The sequence below is a fragment of the Euprymna scolopes genome, chromosome 14 (assembly GCF_053919585.1).
Source record: "Euprymna scolopes isolate OS-2025 chromosome 14, ASM5391958v1, whole genome shotgun sequence".
Taxonomy (NCBI): Eukaryota; Metazoa; Mollusca; class Cephalopoda; order Sepiida; family Sepiolidae; genus Euprymna; species Euprymna scolopes.
In genome coordinates this window covers 69,918,051-69,943,536 of record NC_136495.1, presented here as the reverse complement: position 1 = coordinate 69,943,536, position 25,486 = coordinate 69,918,051, and the positions used below count along the sequence as shown (strand labels likewise).

Below are 25,486 nucleotides of genomic sequence, written 5' to 3'. Positions count from 1 at the left end.
CCGTAGTGGGATATCCGAATGAACTTCAATTAGCGAGAGACAAAACGAATGTGTTTATGGTTTTTAATATATATATATATTCCGATGGGCGCTTATGTCAACGGATCATTAAATCTAAGGGAGGTAACCAGCATAGACATAGCAAAAATAAGCATATTTTGTAAGATATAATTTGGGATGCTGAAATAATCAGTAGAACAATGAAAGAATGTGTATGAGCCCTTTCTAGTCTCGCACAAAAACACACGTTCACATCTCAAGCCATTTTTCTTGTCATACACATACATGCACACAAATATATGCGCACACGTACGCACACATGGGCAACAGCACTTCCCCTTTGAAGGAAATCCACACATGCACAAAAGATCACCGGAAACAACTATAAAAGTAAGAGACCTGACCTTTTTCTTTCCTTTTCAATTCGGCTTCCGACCTAAGCGGTCGACGGACCAGCCGCTGCCTTTCGGGGCGCGCGCCCCTTACGTCACCTGCTACTATGTGTGGGGCAAGAGTCAACAGACAGTACGTACACCTTACACGCTTTCTATCTCCATAACCTGGATTGACTTTCTCTCTCTCTCTATACAACAATAGACTTTCCCTCTCACCAGCTAACAGTAAAAGACGCGAGCCAAACTGGATTGACTTTCTCACTCTCTCTCTCTCTACAACAATAGACTTTCCTTCTCACCAGTAAACAGCGAGAGATGCACGCCAAACTAAACACGTGCTGTACCCTTTTCTTTCATTTGTTTCTCCATGAAATAAATTCTAGTTTGTTTATTTCAATAAACGCGTTGTTCGTTCCTTCCTCAAAGCAATTCGTTTTTCCTTTCTCAATTCAAATCATTTTTTCTATTTTGTACGACTGGGGGGATTTATAATATATCCACCAGCCCGCTACAAATGTTAAATTAAAAAAAAAAAAAAAATGATTACACGATTACTGTAGCCAAGTTCCGGAAATTGCTGAAACAGTTTACGAAAAGGAAACAAGTTAGCAAAGTTAATCAACGAACTTAAAATAAAACAATGTTAAGTAACAAAAGAAACTTATTAATTAACGTATTACACAAAACAAAAGTAAACTATTACAATGTAACGATGTTAATTAATCCACTACAATAATTAAATAAACTTGTTGATTGACGAAAATAACGAAACTTTTTTAAGGAGATTTTGAAGTATTTAAACCATGGTTTAATTTTTTTTTAAACGGAAATAAAAAATTAAAAAATAAGAAATTTGTTTTTCTTTATTTTAGGTAATCAGTCAGCGTCAGGAACTTTTTTGAAGGAGATTTTGAAATATTTAAACCTCAATTTCTGACTATGATTAAAGTTTATTTTTTATTTATTTATTTATTTTTTTACTATTCTGTAGTTTCATTTTGCAAGGTATCATTTTGGGCGCAAAATAATTAACGTACACAAAATAAGAAAAATAGAAAACATTTTTGAAGGATGTTTTGAAGTATTTAAACCATCAATGTAATTTTTTTTTTTAATGAAAATAAAAATTTAAAAAAATGACGGTTTAAATACTTCAAAATCTCCTTGAAAAAAGTTTTGTTATTTTCGTTAATTAACAAGTTTATTTAATCTTTGGGTACTCTTGCATAATTTGACCCAAATTCTCGTGAATTCCCATCAAGCATGGATCGGGCGAGACCGGCAATTATCGGTGTCAGCCGAGCGTCGTAACAGACGCAGACTAATGAAAAAAAAAAAAAAAAAGAAAAAAAAAACGGAAAAAATACAAATGACAAATGCAAATAATAAAAAATAACAACAAAACAAAAAAAAAAAAAACTACCTTGAAAAATGAAAATATGTTTATTTCATTTTAGTATTTAATTTTTTTTTTTTTTTCAAAATATTTATCAACAGAAAGTTTGTTTGGTACTTGTGCATTTAACGAACCAGGCGTAACTCAGCATTTGCTCGGCTTCGTCCGGCGCATGACGTCAACAGCCGGATATAACCGAGCGTTGCCGATTAAGCAGACGAGAATTTCGCTATCAATTGGAAGAGTGTCACAACTCAAGAAACGCTTATTTGAAGAGAGTTAAAAAAAAAGAAAAATGTTTTAAAAGATAACTGACGAAATAATAATGAATATTACAAACTTTGCAGACCAGCTCCAGACCCCAGAGGCTGCACTAAACTTTTGCCAGCAACGGAAATTGTTGGCAGAAGAGAAAAGGTGTTTACATTTTGGCCAGGATTGTGTACTTGCAAAGAGAACAAGCCTTTCCGACGGTTACGGTTGGAGGTGTAGAAGTGTAACATGTCGTCGATGGACCTCCATTAGGATTGGGACCTTCTTCTCAAAATCCCGACTAACCATCGCATGTATAATAAAAATAATATACTTATGGGCGTTCGAGATGGCATCTACAAAAAATCTCCATCGCGAATGTGGGTTACGTTCTCGCCACACAATTGTGGATTGGAAGATTTTCCTGCGTGATATATGCAGGGACTATTTTCTTAGGAATCCCTGGCAGATTGGAGGCCCAGGCCATACGGATGAAATCGACGAGTCCATTTTTAACCGCAGAAAACACAACGTCGGCAGACTTCTGACACCGGTGGCGGTGGTCTCTGGGTCTTCGGTGGATACGACCCCACCGAAAAGGAGGGTTTCTTGGTCACTGTACCAAATAGGAACGCCGAAACCCTCCTTCCACTAATGAATTAAAAAAATCCTTGTTTCTGACAAAAAAAAAAAGAAAAAAAGTCCTTGTTTCTGGCGAAAAAAAAATGTACAAATAATCCTTGTTCCTGCCCCTCCAATGCTTTTTATTGCCCTTTTTTAGGCTTTTCCATTTATTTGATTTGACATAAAGAGTTGCAAAAAAAAAAAAAAAAAAAAAATTAACTTTTACGTGTTTAAAACATAGACAATGTTTTTTTTATGTTAAAAATTGAAAAAAAAACTAAAATAAACAGTTCAGACTAAAAAAAAATGTCCTATTATTTAACAAAAAAACAAAACAAATTTGTTTTATATGTATTTATTTTGAAAACAGAAAACAATTTCAAACAATAATAATAAAAAAAACATAAATGAACGGTAGGTTTTTGCTTTTTACTTATTTAATTTTTTTTTATGTGTTACATTTTACAATTTCATTGTACATTTATTTTGTTGTAGCGTTGTTTTTATTTTGTTGCCAACGCTCGGTTTTATTCGGCTGTTGACGTCATGCGCCGGACAAAGCCGAGCAAATGCTGAGTTACGTCTGGTTCGTTAAATGCACAAGTACCGTTTGTTTTTTTCCTCCAAGAAAAGATTTTTTTAACCGTATAATTGTTAGGTGTAAGTACAAGTTTTTTTGTTATTGTTTTGTTTTCTTTTAGTAACCGTATTTTTTTTTTTTTTTTTCAAGACTTGTTGTTCAGTCAAGTTCTTTTGGTGGCACTGTCCATTTGTACATCTCCAGGAGAACCTATGCTTTACACACGATCTTTTTTTTAATAAACATTTGTGTAAATGCATCTCATTTGGGGGGGGGGGCAGAAATTTCTTCTGACAATATGAGATTTTGCCTGCATCGGTGTTTTCATTTCTTTTTCTAACATGTATAGATTTATTTCTTGCCTGTCATTTTTCTGTTTGGTGAGTTTGAAAATATATTTGTTAGCTTTTCTTTTTTTTTTTTTTGTTGTTGGTTTAGTCGCTTTCTTCCAATTCGAATGTCGTCTGCTCCACTTAGATAGCGCTTTTTCTTTGGCGAATCAAACTCCCAAAAATTCAATTAAAAATAATAATAAATAAATAATAAATAAGTAACTAACCAGAAAATAAAAAGTCACCCCGATCCCGTAATATCACCTTAAAAACATTAAAAAAAAAAAATTAAAATAAATAAAATAAAAGTCGAGTTAGCGTTTCAACATTTGAACAACGCTCGCGCGCGGCTGCTGACACCGATGATTGCCGGTCTCGCCCGATCCATGCTTGACGGGAATTCACGAGAATTCGGGTCAAATTATGCAAGAGTACCTTGATTAAATAACATCGTTACATTGTAACAGTTTACTTTTGTTAAGTTTATTTTGTTTTTTAACATTGTTATATTTAAAATTCGTTGATTAACTTTTTTTTCTTTTTTTTTTTTCTCTTTATAAATTTTCGGGACGAACTTACACTTCACCCGGCGCTTGCAGATATAGTATTTGTGTTTTTTTTTTTTTTTTTTTTTTTTTGATTTAACATTCGTTCATTGTTTTACAGATTGTTTCGGCGTCCCAAATTATATCTTCGAAAATATGCTTATTTTTTGCTATGAGTTTGCTGGTTATCTCCCTTAGATTTAATGATGTGTTGACATAAGCGCCTTCCGATGACCCCCGGATGTTCCAAGGGCCGGAACTCTGGTAACACTCGATGTTATCTCCCTTTGATTGCTTTAGACCATTAAATAGCCTGAGGACTAAATTAATAAATAAAACAACAATAAATGTGCTCCAAATCTTATTTTCTAAAAGAAATTCCTTGCACAAGTTAATTAAATGGATTTAATTAATCTAATTTATAAAACTCAGTCTGTTTGTCTCCATATTTTCAAATTCTATCTCTCCCGAATCTAGAAGTCGCAAAACGGTGCTAGGGGCCTCAAATTATTGGATTTTTTTATGAACTATTCTTTAATGGGTCTTTAGCCGGTTAAAATAGTTTTTAAGGGGTCAAAATTGAAAAAAATCATTATACATTTTGTATATTCATCTTAGTTTATTTTTAATCAGTTCATATACGGGTTTCGTTGGTACAGTGGTAACGTCACCAGCTTTGAATGCTAAAGGTTTTGCTTTCAATTTCGATTCTAGCTGATGAAACCCAAATACTTTTCTTTTTACTTTTGAAATCACGACTCATGAAATCTGGACAAATTAAAATATATTTAAGTGTAATTTTCTTTTCTTATTTATGTCTTTCAATGTCTTTCAATTATTATTTTTATTGGTACTTTTAAGATTTTTAAAAGTACCAATAAAAATAATAATTGAAACACAGGGTTTTTTTAAAGCAGGTGTTTTTAGAAATTATTACTACAGGGGTTGGACAAAATAATGGAAACACCCTGTGAATTTTTCATAAATTAATAGGTGTTTTAAACCTATAAAAATTGAAAAATTACCAAATTGTTGGGTTCATGTTTTCAGTTTTTTGGCGCGATCCTAGCAATCGAGGCTCTTGAGAGAAAATGTGCTGGTGCAAGACCTTTTTTGCCCCTACCCCTACCAACACTGGTCATATGTAGATAATTCAGTAGCAGTACATTATATGTTCTTAGTAATAAAGAATAGGGTGCTTATTTAGAATTACACTACAGAGATTTTTCTTGTATTCAAAATAATACAAAATAATTCAAATATTTTAATCGCTAAAAATCATAAAATTTGATTTTCTTTATAAAAAAATTAATTGATCAATTTACATGACTTTTGGAATATAACATCTTCATTCCATCTCGAGTACGTACATTTCCTGTATCAGCTAGTCTCTATTTATGATTTTCTATTTTGTAGCACTAGTAGAGTCATATTTTTGTGCTTTACGGTTAATTTCATGAAGTGCGACTGAAAAATTTCTGATAGTATTGCACATCATGGTTTTAATTTGACTGTCAATACATTAGGAAGCAATTATTGAGTCCTCAAGAGGTTCACTGTCTCAGGACCAGTCTTGAAAGTCCGTTTGCATGTCTGATCTACTTGGTGGAGATGAACTCTAACTTGGAAATGTAATTCTGCAGAATAGTGCCCCAACTCAACAGTCTGTTTGCTGTGTAGACGGGTAATCAACGATATACAATAAACATGTCTTGGATCATTGCTTCTTTATTCAGGGCAATAAAAATAGAGATGGTGTAACCCCTTATTTGTTCCTCATGCAACATCTTCCCATTTTTGAAAAAAAAAAACCAATTAAAACAATCTAATAAAAGGATACAAACAAAAATATAATAGTGACCTAGGCATTCATAGCGTTTGACTACCCTCTTGCCTAAGAGAGATTATTCTACCCTTTTCAATTCGGACTCAATTCACGATGTATAGACCTGGACTCTAGCAGGATTTCTTACTAGTCTTTTGATTGTGTCATCCTTACCCTTTCTGGGTTTGGTTTTTATAGAGATAGTTGGGCTCGGTTTTTCTCTTTTATCATTTAGTTGTTGAGATGTCTAGGGGGTCACACGCCTCTTCTGTATCTGGTCTCATATTCACTGGTACTATACTCTTCAATTAGTATGGTTGGTAGACCGGTGATAGTAATGGGGGTTCTTCTGTTGTTTTTTTCTTTTTTTTTTTTCAAATCTACCCTAACCCGACTGATACAGCCCTCCATTAACTTTGACATGGTATGACCTCCCACTCAGTCTCTGCCATACAATGGATTTCTTCCACTCTTTCTGACCTTTTATGTGTGGTTTCATCCGTACCACATCTCCTGGGTGCAAAAGTTGGTTTTACTTTGTGATTTAAATATTGTTCTTGCTTCCTGCTCTTCCACTTAATCATCTTGTTTAAATTTTTGGGTAATTCTCGTTTGAGTAGATTCTCTCTGGTTGGGAGAAGTATTTTTGTTCTTCTGGACATCAGTTTCTTCTGTGCTGGTGATAACAAACCTTTAGCTGACGTATTCCTGTGATCCAGCATCGCTAGATATGGATCAGCCTTATCATTCATCGCTTTCTGGAAGAGGTTCTTTGCCATCTTTACTGCAGATTCTACTTACTTTTCCATTTGCCTTGCTATTGTAAGAACTTACAGGTGTGTGTATAAAACACCATTTTCTTTCAAAGGTTGAAAATTCCTGGCTACTGAACTGGGATCCATTATCAGTAACTATCTTATCTGATATTCCATGTCATGCAAAATGGTGTTTAAGTTTAGTGATCACCGTCTTCGCCTGTGCAGTTGATTACATGATCAATTTCATGGGAAATTTTGAAACATAGTCTCTGATGTCATTGTTCGTATTTGGTGTGGTTTCTCACTATTTTGCAATATCCTTCAACCCTTGGGTGTGTGAAATTTAATCTTTCTTTCAACACAGCCCACTGGGTAGTTGGGACCACTACTCGGTTTCCTTTGAAAATTAACTCGTTTTTGTACAGTTATTTCATTCCGCATATTAAAATATGGTGTCGCTATTGCTAATAGTTCTTTTTCAATCTGTGCATATCTGGTCTTTGTGTCTGTAAGCACTCGACTGATATAAACTAAAAGCTGACCTTCTTGTAGCAATGCAGCTCCCATGCCTTTTTCACTTGCATCACACTGAATGAACAGTAGTTTTTTTGTAATCATAGTATCTCAATACTAGTGCTTCAATCACCAGTTTTTTTGTTTTTTTTCAAAAGCCTCTCCATGAATTTGCAACCATGTCCCTGGCATGTCTGTCTTTGTTAAATTTCGAATTGGAGCCATCATGTCAGAGATGTGAGGTAGAAACTTTGCCAGATAATTCACAAATACTCCCAGCCGTTGCACTCCCTTTATATCTTTTGGACAGGACATATCCCTTATGGCCTTTACTTCTTCAGGATCAGGACATAACCCCTGACTGGTTATCATGTGTCTCGGGAAAGATGTAGATGTTCGTCGCAGATTCATTTTTTCCACATTCAATCGCATCCCACATTCATGCAATCTCTGCAACAGCTTCTTGAGCTTTATGTCATAACCCAACAGTGCTTCTTCCATGGTTTTCCCTTTTCCCACTACAAGAAGATGATTTGCTTTATTGACAACTCCCTCCAAGTTAGCCACATTTTTATATAGCACCCTCTAAAATATCTCCAGAGCCAGAGCAATACCAAATTGTAATACCTTCCAACGAAACCAACCATATGGGGTAGCAGATATTGTCAAAATACTACTGGCTTCATCTAATTTTAGATACCAAAATTCATCTTGCAGATACAAGGTCGAGAAGACTTTACTGTCAGTAAATTTTGGGATTAAATCATCCAGTACAGGTAACTGGAAATGTGCCTCTTTTAAGAACCTTATTTAATGGTCTTGGGTCTATACATTTACGGAAACGACCATTTTTCTTGACTACCAGCACTAATGCGCTTACCCATGGTATTGGCTCATTTACAAGTTCAATCACCTTCATTTTTAAAAGTTTTTCCAATTCAGTTTTAACTTTGCCATTAAGTGCTACTGGTATATTTTGTGCTGCTGCAACATTTGGTGTTATATTCGGACCAACTTCCAAGTGTACCTCTCCTGGTAATTCACCCAGTTTCTCCTTAAATACGTCTTTAAATTCTGTTATAATGCTTCTGGACTGCAGGTTGCTGACTTTATCCAGATAAGAGACTTTGACAACCCTCTTGAACCCGTCATTATTGATTGTGATGAGTGCCATCTGCTGAATCGCATTAGCCCCAAGTAGGGGGTAGAAATCCTCTTTTACAATAACAAATTTTACTGTATATTCCTGTCCAGTTTTGGGATTTATCATTTTCACCCTGATTCATTTCTGCCCCATTCCATATGACAAGCGTCTTATTTGAGTATTTAAGTGCTTTTCCCTCACATGCTTCTCATTCAATATATTAGCCGATGCTGCACTATCAAGCTGAAAAACAATTGGCTTTCCTTTCACCATCATCCCCGCCTTTATTACCTCTGGTCTTACGGAACTTATTTTTCTTTTATTGTGACCATGTTTATATGTTCGTAGTCTGAACCACTCTTGTGTTTCGACTACGGATATTCTTTTTTCTCACAGATCTGCATTTAATAGCAAAGTCGTTCTTCCCATTGCATTTAAAACAATACACAACATAATTCTCTGCTCGGTTCATGTCACAACACATATGCTCTACACTCCCTGTCACTTTGTTTTTTTTTCTTAGTTTTACAATGAACTCTGTTCATTTCCTCAGGTCCCAGGATTTTGGACTGTAGCGTAGCATTTTCTAATAGCTTATATATGTCTATGTATTTTTGTAAATCTAATTGTCCCATTTTTAGTAATTCCGCTTGTGTATGGGGATTGTGTATTCCAAGAATTATTTGATCTCATATTATCGATGAGACACAACTGGCTCAAAAATTACATGTTTTTATCAACGCATGAAGCGACATAATAAATGCTTCAACAGTTTCTGATTCTCCCTATTTCCTTGTATGGAAGATGTAATGTTCATATGTTTTGTTTGTTTCCCCTATAGCGTATTTATCGAATGCCTGAATTATTTCATGGGGTGTTCTCTCATCTTCAGGTGTAAAAAATTGAAATCTATCAAAAACATTCAACTTTTAATCTCTCAATGTGTGCAGCAAGAGTGCTGTTTGATATTTTATTGGGTGTTTCCCCAGATATGTAATAATGGACTAATTTTGCCATTTCATCGTAAAAAGCCTCCAATTTCCCGAAAAATTTATTTCCATACAAAGGGATAGTGGAGGTCTTATCTCAGCAACAGGTCCTTTTGTTTCTGCCATGCCACTTTCAGCCATTTTTATTACTCGGCGTGCACATAAACTAACAAAACAATCAACCGTTACTGTTCTGCATTTGTCGTCTACAAATCCATTCTCCATTACATCCTTCATGCTTGAAAATTATTCGATATCACCACTACCACCATGTTTCATTTTTATTTATATGTGAATTGCAATCGACGAAATACAATAAATATGTGTGGGATCATTGCTGCTTTATTCAGGTCGACAAAAACAGAGACACTGCTCAAGGTGGTGTAAACTCCTACTTAGTTCCTCATGCAACATAAATATTAGTGGAATTCGTAACTGCAAAGACAATAGCAAGACTTTCTCAATCTATGAATAGTGCTTTTTTTTGCTGAGGGTAGAGATCTGGATATGTGTTCAATCATTTTTTTTACTTCCATTCAGCATTTTATTTAAGATACAGGCTCTTATTCTGTACGAGCTCACATCATTAGCAAGATTTGATGAGTTTTGAGTCATAGTGTATGAGGAATAGATCTGACATCAAATTCTTCCCAACATTCTATCAAATTCCTCCTTACATTCAGGTGTCTATTTCCACATTCCATCCTTTTTTAGTAGCTCGTTAAGTGTGGCCTGTAGGTCGTTCAAATTTAGAATGATTATCTGGTAATAATGTGCGAATCCTAAAATCTTTGTAATATATTTTGGAGCCGGCATATCCTTTAGAGCTGTGGCCCTTTCTGGGTCCAGTCTTCTACCGTTTTTGTCGATGATGTGCCCCACATATTTTATTTCTTCCATGAAGCAATCACACTTTCCTTCTTTAATTTTAAAACTAAAATCCTGTATTCAAGAGATTTTGTAGACATATTCCCGATGTTGTTTGCTGGCCTTATTATAATAATATTATCCACATATGCTATTGCAAAATCATGGGTGCCCAACATAGTATTCATAATTTCCTGAAAATTATGGGTGTACTTTGACTCCAAAAGCTAATGTGTTCGAATTTGAGTAACCCCTTATACCAACCAAGCTATTTTTCTCAACTGGAATTTGAAGGTACGCATCACTCAGATTAACTTTAGAAAAATATTTCTTCTATTTAGCTTAGTGGAAAATTCAGGGCTCGGAATTAGTAATGGTAGTCTTTTAGTACTGATATAATACCTGTGCTGGAGTCAGAGCTAACATGGATTTTTTTTGTTTTACTTTTTGACATAGACGATAGGGGCTGCATATTAATTGAATTCAACTGTTCATAGGATGCCGGTTTTTAGAAGACTTTCAAGCTCCTCATTAATCTTCCTAATCTGGCTGATATTTTTATGCTTTTTTCCAGACTGGCTAAGAAAACTTCAAGGAAACTTTCTTTTAATTCTACGAGTAACTCAAGATTTTCCTTCCCTATTGTTTGAGTTTCCATTTTTTGACAAAATGTGTTTATAGGCAAATTCTATAAACTGAATTGTTGCATGCAAAAGATTTTCTGTGTTTTTTCATTTCTTTTTCATATCGTTAAATGTAACATTAAGGATTATTCGCCTGCAAAATTTATTTTTGACCGATTCTACTATTTGGGAAAACTTTAGCATGGTAGGTTTATGCAACCTCCACCAGATATGCAAATTTATGATTATTAAATATGATCCTAAATCTAACTAAAACTTCATGTTTTTATTTAATATTTTCACCAGCACATTTTTATGCATGTTTTTATCTTTTTTGTTCTAGTTTGTCGTACCTGACTTTTAATTTTGTTTTGTGCTCTACTAAGGGAGCTTTTATATTCAATTCTTTCACAAGTTCAGCAAGTTTTTGTGTGGTATAGACAGTCTTAACCCCAATGCAGAGCTCCACATCGTTAGCACTCAGATCAGTTAGTTTAAAATCGTCGCAATGTTTATTGACTATTGATGCAAATGTTAAACAGTCCTATTCACCTTCTTTAGTTAAATTCAAGCATTTCCACGTTTTATGAAATAACTTCTTTTAGCTTAATAGTTCTGTTCAGATTTTACAGTTTCCGATAAAGTTAATTTATACGTTTTTTGTGGATCTCAGTTTTTGAAGCAATAAGCAGACCTTTTTGGAGTCCATCCAATTGGCACAATCAATGTTATACCGACTCTCATACCTTCTAAAATACGAGGCGAAGGTCTTATCTTTATCTGAGGTGTAAAAATGAAGTTGTCAATAGCGCCCCAGACTGCATTTTATGAGAACGATGTAACACTTACTATAACAAACTATTTTCTCTTGTGGATTAATGCCACTTTGCTGACTAATGAGGCCACACACTGACCAGTCAGCTACTAGGGCGCATTAATGCTATATGTCCCTTAAGGAACTATTTACTCCTGTCAGGAATGATCCAGTAGCCAGAAAGGAGCTCATACCGCCAAAAAAGACAGACCTCTCTCCTCTCACTCTTTGTCTACTGAATTCCCCTAGGCTACAACTACTTCACTGAAGACCTCCACTGGACAACCTGGAGAGTTTAAATTTCTGCCTTCCGACACAAGAACATCCTAGAACTTCTGCTTTTTTTTTTCCTTTTCTTTCACTTCGGACGCAGTCCTTCTTTCAAAGAAAAAACACTTTTATTGTTTTGTTCTAAAAAGAGGTGTTAATTTCTTTGTTCTTTTGTGTTGCAAATTCATCTTTCACTAGGAGTTTTGTGCAATCACACATAAAATCTACCTAAAACGCTATGTTACTTTCCGAGACTAAGTTTTTATTTTTTATTTGTATAGTTTGTAGTAATAAGTCTGTTTTCTGTTCTTGTTGTTCCAGTAATAGTTTTTGAAATCTTTCTTCCATTTCCTGTTATTGCTTTTGATGATATTAAACCTACTCAATCTGTCTTTCTCCATTTTTTTTTTTTTTTTGCTGCAAATCCATTTGAAATTTCCACATTTGTGCCAAGTTGCTTTTAAGTCTTCCATTGTTTTTTATTTTCTCCTTGAATAAGAGGGAAGAAAAAAGAATATGGCTTTAAACGTGTGAAAAAAAATTATCATTTTCCAGCCTCTTCTTCCTTTCTTACCAATCACACAATGTAGATCTTGAGGTCGAATGTTAAAATCTTAATTACACTTAATGTTCACCTTTTATCCTTTCGTAGAAAAAAGTTAGAGTCAAGTTCTTTTTTTCACAACATTTTTGTTTTGCTTTTGAGAGAAAACACAAGGGGAAAAGAACAAACACTGAATAGTTACTTTTTAGTTCAACAAAAAAATTTATAATAATAATTTATAGTAACAATTTATAATAAAAATTTATAATAATAATTTATAATAATAATTTATAATAATAATTATATACATTTATAATTTTTATACGTTGACCAATCTTTTTCTTTTAGTTTGTATGCAGAACTGAGAATTGGTGGTTCCTAGAAAACAATCATTCAGAATCTTGTACGGTTCAATGCAACTGTCAGAGTTGTTTTCTGATCCTTAAAACATTTAGTCGTCCGGTTCTACTGTACTGACTATTTGGATGATTTGTTGTTAGTGTTTTTGGAACATTATCTTGCTTGTTCAAATACTTCATCACAAGGTCGATGTTGTTTAGGTGGGTCTCTTGAATACCACATTATTAGTTTGAATACTTTGTCGCCAGTTGTGGCAACACTGAGGTATTTCAAACTCGAGCTTCTCTCATGAATTCTTGAAACCTCGTCACCAGATGTTGTGACACTAACAATAGGGTTTTTGGTAGAAAGTGTACAAGAAAGTGAAAACAAAGAAAGGTGGTCAATATTTACTGACCATTGATTTATACATTCTGTAGTCTCGCATTAGATCATATTATTTCCTCATGTAAGTATTAACTCTCAAGGTTTTTATAATAGTTAGAAAATCAGTAAATCCCCGTAACAATTATTCACTGATTTTAATTTTGTTTTATGAAATAATAAAAGTCTATTTAAAAAAAATTGAATATCATATCTTTAGATTCGAATATATTATTTTATGGATCTAACCGATAATTGCCTGTAATGACCCCAGATGGAATGCAAGGAAATTATCAATGAAGTTTTCAGATTGTGTCAAAAATTAAACCTTTATTGAAAATGATTTGAATGTTCTGTCCATTTGAACAGATGCTCCCACTTTCATAATGATGTACATTCCTCCAGATGTTGTCACATTTGTACATTTCCTCATATGACGCTTCTTTTATAGCACAGTTCATGTCCTAAGATGTTTTCACATTTATATTGTACATTTCCCTAATTACTGTCACTTTTGTACTCGGATGCATCTAAAATAAAAAAGATATATCCATCCAAAGATTGGCAGACCCAGCCTATTTTAGGAATGAAAGGACACTTTTAAAAAAACTGAAATTTCAGATTTAGATTTTTTTAAATAATTTTTTTCATAAATTTCTATTTTTCAGGTGTTCTCACAAAGGCAGATTTGATAGACAAAGGTAATGAAGAAAGTGTTTTGAAGATCCTAAGGAATGAAGTTGTGCCACTAAAGAAAGGCTATACATTGATCAAATGCCGTGGACACCAGGCCTTACAAAACAACGAGAGTTTGCAGAAAACATTGGAAAAGGAAAAAGAATTCTTTACCACTCATGCCATCTTTAGGTAATTATCTGCAAATGGCTTTCTATACAACAGTTCCAATTCCTTTCAAATTTCAAAGTGTCATCAATTTATTTTTGTAAAACTATTAACAAAAGTAAATTACTAAAATAATCTTATCAAGCTAAATAATGCAATTTTTAAAGAAATATGTTTTTAAACTTTTAACTTAAAATTTTCGACTAAGTAATATCATATAATTAAAAAAAATGTTATTGAATGTCGTGCAACTCTGAAGACGCTTTATCATCGAATAAGAAGCATTCTAGCTCGATAGAGTGAACCCACCTTTGCATCAGTGTTGGCATTATCTTCTTATGTATTTGTTCCAATTCATATTGCCTGTGAACGTTAGGTTGAGGTGTTTGAATATTGAAATCTCAGGTAAGGTGTTATTAACCATGGCAATAGGTGGTTGAAACGGTTTCTTACAATTGTGAAAAGAATGGAGCTTTGTCATGGTGACCTAATATGGATACATACATATTGGGCCCATTCCACCAAAGAGGAGGGGGAGGGTCATTTCCTAAAGTTTCATTTATGGCCTTAGATATGTTTGCATTGGTTTTGTCCACATGTTTAGGGTAGAGCATGGTGTCATCAGCAAATATACTCATCTCAGATGCGATTGCATCAAGGGGGTTGTTTGTAAAAATCAGTAATAATAAAAATCATAGGATTGACCCTTAGAGCACACTCGCATTAGTGTTATGCTGTTTAGATGTATGGTCATCAAGGTCAACCTGGATCATTGTTTTGGCCGAGAAGGATCTGATTATATAAAAAAAACTGTACAAATTAATTTTCATGAGAAGACCTTTATGCCACACCTTGTCAAAGGTTTTGAATTTATCAAGTGCTACCATGCTAGCTTCATCTGCCTTATCCAGTGTATGGTATGTGTATAGAGGTGACCATTATAATTAGCTGCCTCAATACGTATTTTTGGTCAGAAGAAGGTTAGCATTTACTAGTTGGTAGCCTATCGATATATTGATTAATGATTCAGTGAAGAACAAGTAACTGAGTGGGGGCGGGCGGGATGATTTTGTGTCAATGATATAAGGTCATATTAGTAAAAAAAAAGTATGAAATGTCCTGTAACTCTAATGCAGACGTTATATCATTGGAAAATCAGAGTTCATAATAAATAAAAAAAATATATTTAAAAAAAATATCCTTTGGATTTCTGACAGTTATTTTAATAATTCAAAATGTCAGCAATGCTTATGAACAAAAAATATCCACGAATTTCTCTAAACAAAACATTAAAATGGCTGACTTGTTAACGAAGAAATCAAAATTTTCAGTATTTTTTCTTGTTAAATTCTTATTTTAGGATCATAAATTATCTAGTGTGAAACTTTGTTCACAAAAACAGAAAAAAATGATAAACAAGTCAGACAGAAGGTGTCGCATAATGTTTTTCACCTTCCAGGGAAAATATTCTATGGATCGAGTAATGATTTTTTTTTCAAAAGAAGATATATCTTAAGAAGTAAAGAAAATAATTATAGTAAAATATGGCATGATACTATATTGAACTCGATACACTCGTAAATAAATTGATAAGTATTGGGTTCATTTGATCTATTTACTGTTGTATCAAATAATATTCTCCGCTAATTCACATCAGCACCGCCTTCAAGCCTTCAAAAAGCATTTGAGTTTTAACACACTACACACAATGGTAAAAGGGAAAATTATTCCCAGCTCGAATTTAAGTAAAAATGCACTTTCATATAAATAATTGAATTCATTCAAATTGTATCGCAAAAATAAAAATAAATAAAATAACATCTACATAAATCACAATATATACAAAGCAGTTGTGCGAGATGGTCCAATGCTTTAGGCTTCTTACTATGGGGTATATATATATATATATATATATATATATATATATATATATATATATATATATATATATATATGAAGCTTTAAGAAGATTCTGTCCACAGAGAGTACTTCCATTGAATGCCATGGAATATTTTAAATTTAGAATTACACTTCCAGGTTTTATGTGAATTCTCTAACCTTTTCTTCATTAGGGAACCCAGACATTCACATTTATGTATATAAAAAATACAACAGTTTGAGTTCTATGAAGTGAGATACCTTCAAAATAGCTTAACTGAAAAATAACTGCTTTGATTGATAACTAAATACTTTTTCTATTCGAATTGGACTTGCAATATTTATTAAATGAATTAAATTTTTTTTCCAGATCTTTGGAGAAAAATCAGTGGGGCATTAATTCATTATCACAGAAACTTGCCACCGATTTGATTAATTTCATTAAGGTTTGTATATGCTAAAAAAAACATACTTTACACATCACCTAATCAGTCCCTAGTATGGCGTATAAATAGCACGACTAATCAGTATATTTTATGAAGTACTAACCTTCAGATAGCACATGTCAGTGTATGAGTTTATCAATTAAAATTATTTAAGTGGAGATAGTGTTGAAAATTTTCAAAACAATGGAAAAATCTGAGTTCTGTATTCCGATAAAGTATTACTTTTTGAAGGGAAACTAAAACTAAACAAACATTTCATTGGCAGAGTTTATTTCCTAGAACTGTCCGTCTGTGGAACACAATACCGTAGGCTTGCTTCCCAGCTGACTACAACCGGGTAGTTTTCAAATCTAATACAAATAAGCGCTAGTTGAGCTATCCTATTAAATAATCTAGCCCTACTACCAAATTTCTGCCATCACTAACCATGTTGTTTCACCATCTGCATAACATTTAATAACTCTTTGGCCTCTGGGACTTAATAAGGGTTGATCTGCAAGTAAAAAACAAAACAAAACCAAAACCAAAAAAAAAAAAAAAGCAACAGCTTGATAAGAATTTAATCCACAAGAAACAACAGTTAAGAGATGATATGCTGACTTTAGTGGTTGTACAGACATAAATGATGCTGAACACTCAAGTCACTCAAATTCGGCAGATTGGGTGCTGCATCAAAAGCAAGAATTCTTGCCAATTTAGAATGTTGTTTACAACTGTTTTAAAGTAGCAAAAGGGAGTTTTGCATCATTGTCTGACAATTGATGAAAGATGCATCCACAACTTCACTCTTGAGTCAAATCCACAGTCAGCTTAGTGGACAATAGCAGGTGAAAAACAACAAAAAATGCAAACCTACAAGGTAATTTGTTCATTAATTAATCTGAGAAAGGAATGACCGTCAATAACGAGTATTAGAAAGCATTACTGGTGTTCCTAAATCCTGATAAATAAGATAGAAGATATGACCCACAGGATGAGATAGAGAGTACTATTAGCTGGCAATAATATAGAAGCGGCTAGAGACAGCTACTTCAGCTTCAAAGCAAGTAAGTAATTTCCTCCTCCAGCTTAAAGGCTTAGACAACTTTGAAGAATTCCTAGACGATCGTCGACCTCCAAAATGCATGTGTCATAGGCTTCTTCATATGGCCATACTGATTCTAGTATTGGCAATCGTCAAGGGTGCAAACATTAGTTTACAGTTTGTATTGAAAGCAACAAACACAAATATATTCAACATGTAAACTTGTTGAACACTAGTGTGCATGTCATTAGAGCCTGTCATTACAATCCACTCTTCTGAGATAAGCATCCCTTCTCCCAAATTCAACTAAGACTTAACCGAGATTTCACAAACATATCTGCTTGTTGAGACTATTCACTATTATCCACTCAAATTCATCTACACATCTATGTCTACCCATTTTCAGACTGTCTCGGTACTCCCCTCATATATATTTACCTTTGAAAGGAAATCCTAAATGTCTGGTGTTTTTCTTGGTTACTTTAAGCTAATTATCAGAACTAGTTCCATCTACATGTAGATAATTCAGGTAGCAAACATTGTGAAGCTGGTAAAGCCAGATAACTGTTGTGCCCGGAGAAATAGTTTGTCGAAATGATGGAATATTTGAATAATAACAAAAAAGCTCATTGTAAGTTAAATACAATTTATTAAAGGCAGAAACATTTATTTACAGAATGATATGATGCATGTGTTGGCCCGGCCGCTATATTGTCTATCTCATCCCCCAACTCTCCAATCTTTCTTTAGAATCTATAAAGGGTGATAACTTTTACTTTCTTTATTAGAGTTATTTCCCCTTTTTCTTTTGATTGCTATAACACCTCCCCTTTGAAATATGGTGCTTGTAGGAAGTTTGATGTGGATCTATTTGTAGAGTTGAAGTCCTTTGTTGCGTCCTTTGGGTTTTTTTTCAGACTTGCTTTATTTACTGCATGTTGCTTGAACACTTTGGGGTAATTCAAAAGTGTCCAGTAAAATATTTAATGGAATGCTTAAATAGAAAAGATTGTTCTTGGCCTTCGGGCCGGGATCAAAGTGTAGTATTCTTTTGATCGCTATAACAATAACAAAAATAAAGTGAGCTATTTTACTAAATATTTTGCAATATATAAAGTTTTTGACCATGAATAAATAAGTTTGTAATAGTTTGTGTGAAAGAAAATATGAGAAAGAATATTTTATGGAAATAAAGTAAGTAAATTTGTGTAAATCAACAGTCTTTTTCTCAGTTACTCCATCCTGACTATCAGAACTAGTTATCTATGCCTGTTCCCACAGATTACCATCTCTCATTATCTGACCATAGAGAAAGGAACAAATAATTGTCATAGCATCATTCAGTCTTCAACCAATCAGAGTTTACCTCATAGAGCCAGGCACTTTTTTGTGTAGTCTATAAAAGCCAGTACTTGCACACTGTTCCCAGTCAGTGAGAGCCCTAACCTGCCATAGGAACTTTTGTCAGCTATAACACTACTCCACATATTCTTAGCTTACAAAATGAAGTTTGGCCCTAGCTATTGGTTACTAGCAACACAAATCTCTTAAATATAGTGACAGTGTGAGAGTTTCACAAACTCCATCACAAGTTTATATATGAGTATGGATTGTATGTATGGATATAACACTTTCTTTGTCTATGGGAGTGACATAGGCTAAGTGGTTAACAACATGGACTGAAAACCTGGATGTACCACGTTCAAATCCAGTTCATTCTAATTCCTGTCTGGAACAATCCAGCAGCCAGCAGAAGAGCCCCGATCACCAAAGAACACGGACCTCTCTCCTCTTGCTCTCTGTCCACTGAATCCCCCCAAACTGCGACTACCCCACTGAAAACTTCCGCTGGACAGCCTGGGGACACTTCAAGTTTTCTGCTCCCAGATCGTAAAACACCCATGAACTTTTTGTTCTTTTTTCTTTTATTTCGCTTCGGACACAGTTCTTCTTTATGCGAAATAAACCTTTTCATTGTTTTGTTATTCTTTAATTATTATAATCATTGTTTAATTATCTGTGCCTTTGTATTTATTAATCTCTTTTTAGGGGTTTTGTGCACTCACACATAAAACTGTAAAACATTTCATTAAACGAACACTTCATCTTGTGTCTAACTTTCTGAAGAGGAAGTAAATAAAATAACATTTTCTTCACACTTTGAACATTTATTGACATTCTTCTTTTCTCTAGTTTGTTCAATAAAGCATAAAGTGGATAAATCATGTATGGATAAACTTTGTCATTGATGATATTTTTTTTGTTTGTTTGTTTTTCCACTACAACTTTAGACTTTATATAATGTTTAGATACATTTCTCCAAATTTGTGAAATTTTATTTTTATTTTTAGAAAGAACTTCCAAACATCAGATCATCCATTTCTAAAAATCTGACATTGGCAACACAAGGACAACAGCATCTTATATGCGACTATCCAACAACACCAGATGCCAAATTAAATTTTGTGTTGAATGCAAGTATTAATGAATATCTTCTTTTTTTTTCGTTTTAAAAAGTTCTTTTGTATTTGTACAGTTTTGAAATGAATTTTCTGACGAGAATTTTGATTGATCTTAAAGTTTGTATAGTCCTGATCAGTGGTTATGTTGTAAGAGGAATACAAATGTAGGCGAAGTATCGTGCTAAGAAGAAGAACTTATATTTTACTTTAGTGAATTTGAAGAAAGCTGGTAAACTTTGTGTAAATTAGGGGCAAGTGGATGGAGTGGTGAAAGTTGTTCATGCGATGTACAGAAATATCAAAGTCATGTTAGAATTGACAGTACATTGGATAATTTGTTTGTTTTTTTCTGAGTGGTGCTGTATGTGTGTTACTCTATTATTTACCTTGTGGAGAACTCTTTCAAATTGACTTTTTTTTAGTGCCATTTTTCCAAATTTACAAGAATCTTAATTTACTTTCAAGTTCAACTTTCTCTGTCTACTGGAATTGTTCTTCATTTATATTTGATGAATGACTTTCGAAAGCTATAAATTCTGTTTGTGCTAATTCTCCTGTGAGATTAGAAGGAATACCAAAGTAAGTTTTTGTGTGTTTTTTGAAAGAAAAACAAAGTCTTACTTTTTTTCTTTCTTCCGTTAAAGACTTGCAGAAAAACTGAAAAGTAAAGATCTGAGAGTGAATGTTACCAAGGCTAAAGTGATGATCAGTGGTTGTAGTATTGAAAAGTGTATAGATAAAGGAAAATTCCTCTGCTTGGTTTGTGGAAATGAAGTTGTTTTGTAGTACTTGTAATCACAAGATAATTAATGGAATAACATGTAGGTTGAGGGTGTATAATCAGTTTGTGTGCAAGAAGTATAACGAAATAGAGACAGAGGGGGACTTAGAAAGTATTTTTGTTGTATTTTAAAGCATTTTCATCCCAAACATGACTGACACTTTGATGTAGACGATTGCTATTTGAGACATAATTTGCAGGGATACTATGTAGGGAGTTGAACAGCAAGATGTCTGTTTACATTTCACTTGAACTTTTACATGTCAGTACAGTCAGGGAAGCAGGAACCTGGAAATGAATTCAAAGTCCAGCAGTTCTAGGGAGGAAAAAACTTAGTGTAGAAGGCTTTCTTTCATCTAGGGGTCTCTACTGTATAGGGGTGGTATTTAGCTGCTTGTCAGGTTTGTCAGGGGTATTTACGCCAAGGGGGTACAAGAGCTTGAAGCTTGTCAGAGCACCTACCATTAAAATAATTGTAAAACAGGCAGAGGGATGCAACATTTTGGCAATGAGACAGAGGTTGAAGCTTAGCTGACAGTGTGGGACCTATTAAGTTGTCAACTCTCTTTTTAACCCTGTCTTTAGATGGTGAAGAGGTTATTGATGTTGTTCAAAAGTTTTGTCACTTTGCTGATACAATTACAGTTGATTTGATTGTAAGAATTAGTTCAAAGAACTTCTTCCATTACTACCCAGCAAAACATTATCACTGTTAACCAAGGGAAGAGTTTATCAGACGTGTGTACGCAATCTTATCATATATATATATATATATTTAACCTGATCAGTGAGGATTAAATGATATGGAATATGACAACCTTAAATCTGAAAAATATAAGAGAATTGTACAAAACAGATTGTTGGTTTAGTCATGTTGAAAAAAATAAATTACTATTCTAGGATTAGCAGCATAATTTTGTCACCCCCACACCTATATGTAAACACTGCAAAGTGTTAATGACTGTAAATGATCATCGGATGCAAAACCTATCACTGCTCACATTTATGTATACTTCATCAACAACGTTAACATTACAATGTGGCATTAGTGGAACGGCCTTTTACTTATGTAGGCCACATTCAACTAAGTTATGCTTGACCAACAACGTTAACATTAAAATATAACATTAGTGGAACGGCCTTCTACTTATATAGGCCACATTCAACTAAGTTATTATGTTTGTCCAACAACGTTAACAGTACAATGTGACATTAGTGGAACGGCCTTCTAGTTATGCAGGCCATGCCCGACTAAATTATGTTTCATCAACAACGTTAATATTACAATGTGACAGTAGTGGAACGGCCTTCTACTTATGTAGGCCACGCTCGACGAGGTTATTATGCTTGATCAACAACGTTATCATTACAACATGACAATAGTGAAACAGTCTTTTATTTATGTAGGCCACGCTCGACTAACTTAATTTGCTACGTTAGCACTGGAGAAACTTTCTTTTTTTTTTTTTTTCATCTTGTTACGTCATCACATCCGCCGTTCCCTGCTGATTTGAGATAGCATAACAGATTTGGTTGCTATGGTAATGAACAACCAATCAGAAAATATGTCTCTTTGTTCCTTACATATTCTGGGAACTTTTGAACAGTAATTTTATCATAACTTTTGTTTTATTGAACGAAAATTAAAAATTCTTTCTTGTTTTTTGCAAAATATAGCTGAAGGAGGTCACTATGAACTGTAAAAATTGTATGAAATTTTGTCGCAAAATGAGTGAGCAGTGAAGCTTTAAAGCAGTTCTAAATGAGTAAAACTAACACTTAACCATATATTCAAATACGGTAGTGTTTGAATGATAAAGAATGCCGATTAGGATTCTTACACTGCTTGTCAATGCACATGTTACTTTTTCTTATGATAGTTATCTTCTGTAAGTATTATCATATATTATTCTTAATTCATCTATATATGATATATATATATGTGTGTGTATACATTATTTATTCACTTCTGTACATTTATAACTATGTATATATATATATATATATTAATGCATTCTGTCGGATTAAAATAGAGGTTTGAGTTATCTCCCTTTGTCTAGTCTAATATATAAAAGTTATCTCCCTTTGTCTAGTCTAACATATGAAAAGGCTATATTTTTGTCTGTCTCCATATTTTCAAACTCTATCGCCTCCGAAACTAAAAGTCGCAGAGAGACACTAAGGGCCTCAAATGATTGGATTTTTTTACAGACTATTCTTTTGTGGGTCTTTAGCTGGTTAAAATAGATTTTAGGGGGTCAAAAATGTGTCAAAATTGAAAAAATCGTTATACATTTTGTACCTTCATCTTAGTTTATTTTTATTTTTATTTTTAATTAGTTCATATGCGTGTCACCTTGATACAGTGGTAACGTCACCGGCTTTGAATGCTTCGGTTTCGATTCTAGCTGATGGCACCCAAATATATGTTTTTTTACTTTTGAGATCACGACTCTATAATAATATATACGAAATCTGGACAAATTAAATATCATAATTAAACGTATCTTACGTCCAGGCAACATATAAAAGGCTATATGTCAAATAGTTTTTAATGAGTCAAAACGGAAAAAATCGTGTTATACATTTTTTACATCTTATACATCTTAGTTTATTTTCAATTTTAATGTTTTAATGTTTAATAAGTTCATATGCATGTCACGTTGGTTTCGATTCTAGCTGATGGCACCCAGATATGTTTTCTTTATTTTTGAGATCACGAGATACGAAATATGGACAAATTAAATATCATAATTAAACATATTTTATGCCCAGGCAAAACCGGGCACCCCCACCAGCTAGTTTATTATATTTACAATTTAAAACTAATTTTAGACAACGTTACGATTAGATATTACTAGCAGATGTATCTGGCATTGCCTGGTATTAAACGTAACGTTAAATTCCTTTAAAAGAAAATGAAGTAAAATAAAAATAGAAAGAAACTGAGACCTGTGCATGTAAGTATTATGTTTTGAGATCAAAACCAAAACATAAAGACAGTGACGAAAGTACGATAACTATTACGCCATCTTGTCACATCCTTTAAAAATGTTTTCAAACCTACTTATTCTTAGCATAAGGAATCTATCATGTGAACAATTCGTGCATGCACAGTTGTGAAACAGTTGGCAAACAGATAAAAATCTGATGACTCCCAAGTACCAATTTTTCAATTTTGACCGTTGTTTTTCTTGATGAAAACTGACTTAAAAATTTTCCACATGTCTGAATATCCTATATACCAAATATCAAATCTGTAGATCAAAAATTCGTTGAGTATGTAGGTTGAGAATTGTCCTCACACACACATTTTCACTTTTATAGATATATAGATTATGCATGTATTCTTATGCATGTATTTAAAAAATATATATATTAATCTTTTAATACGGATAAACTATTTCTTTATTATAACTTTGATTTTCAGTTCGTTTTATTAATGATGCTATAATTATAATTTTTGTAAGTTAATCATTATCATAGCATATATATATATATATACAGTGATGATCATATTTATTGGCACGGTAAAATAAAAGTTAAATTTTGTCTAATAAATTCTAAAAAAGGGATTAAATTAAAGAAAATAACAAAGTATATTATGTATTTTTAACTGGCCTTTCCGATGCAGCAATCGGATTTTAGAAAAAATAAATAACAAAGGAACAACAAACATAATTGCAAAAAACCCTTGTTCAAAATTATTGGCACGATTTATTTAATAATCAATTGTATAGCCTTTGGCCTTGATTACCTTCCTCAGTCGCTTTTCATAGTTTACAACCAAGTTGTTGCACTCTTCAGTAGTAATTTTAGCCCACTCTTCCTGACAATAATCCTCCAATTGAATAAGATTCTTAGGCTTCCTTTGCATTACCCTCAATTTTAATGTTCTCCATAAATTTTCAATTGGATTAAGGTCTGGGCTTTGTGATGGCCACTCCAAAACATTAATATGATTGTCCTCAAGCCATTTCTTAGTCAGTTTAGCCGAATGCTTTGGGTCATTATCTTGCATGAACCACCAACGACGACCAAGTGAGAGCTCTTTAGCAGAGTCTTTCAGGTTTTCATCCAATATTTTAACATAATCTTCCTTTTTTATGCTACATGTGACCTTAACAAGTCGCCCTGGTCCAGAGGCAGCAAAGGATCCCCAAAACATCAAACTGCCTCCACCGTGCTTCACTGTGGGTATGGTGTTCTTAGCCAGGAAAGCTTCGCCAGATTTTCTGTAAATATAAGACACTTTATTATGGCCAAATAACTCTATTTTCGTTTCGTCAGTCCATAGAACACGTTTCCAGAATGCAACATCTTTATCAATATGACGTTTTGCAAAGGCTAGCCTTGCTTTCAGGTGCATAGGCTTCAATAAGGGAGTCTTTCTCGGACGACATGCTTTTAAACCAGCTCTCTTCAAAACTCTACCAACTGTATGTCGAGATACATTCACTCCAGAGGTGCTCTGTTCATCAACAATCTCCCCAACAGAGATCCTTGGGTTTTGTTTTACTTGTCGAACAATTTTCCGTTCATCTCTTGGGGAAAGAATCCTTTTTCTCCCTCTACCCTCTAAACTCATAACGTGGCCTTGCGATTTGAACTTGTTTATTATGGCTCTAACAGTGGATTTGGGAAGGTTTAGCTTCTTTGAAATCTTATCATAGCCCTCCCCATTGGTATGGCATGCTACAACAAGCTTCCTGACGTCTTCGCTGTGTTCCTTAGTTTTAACCATGGCGATTGAAAATTATAATTTAGTCACTTATAATAGTTTAAATAAATCGCTATCTAAAAATTATCTGAAAAAAATTATTCACTGAATTAGCGTTAAACAAGCATAATATGGCTA

At 33.7% G+C, this 25,486-nt stretch overlaps 1 protein-coding gene across 1 annotated transcript in view; it reads left to right on the top strand.

The window, feature by feature from the left end:
* LOC145293073 (interferon-induced GTP-binding protein Mx-like) overlaps positions 1 to 25,486 on the top strand; it is a 162,121-nt gene that overhangs the window by 72,935 nt on the left and 63,700 nt on the right. The window contains exons 7-9 of the mRNA XM_080139424.1: positions 13,863 to 14,061; positions 16,286 to 16,361; positions 19,737 to 19,859. Of these exons, the coding sequence (XP_079995550.1) occupies positions 13,863 to 14,061; positions 16,286 to 16,361; positions 19,737 to 19,859 (398 nt within the window). The remainder of the gene's footprint in view (positions 1 to 13,862; positions 14,062 to 16,285; positions 16,362 to 19,736; positions 19,860 to 25,486) is intronic.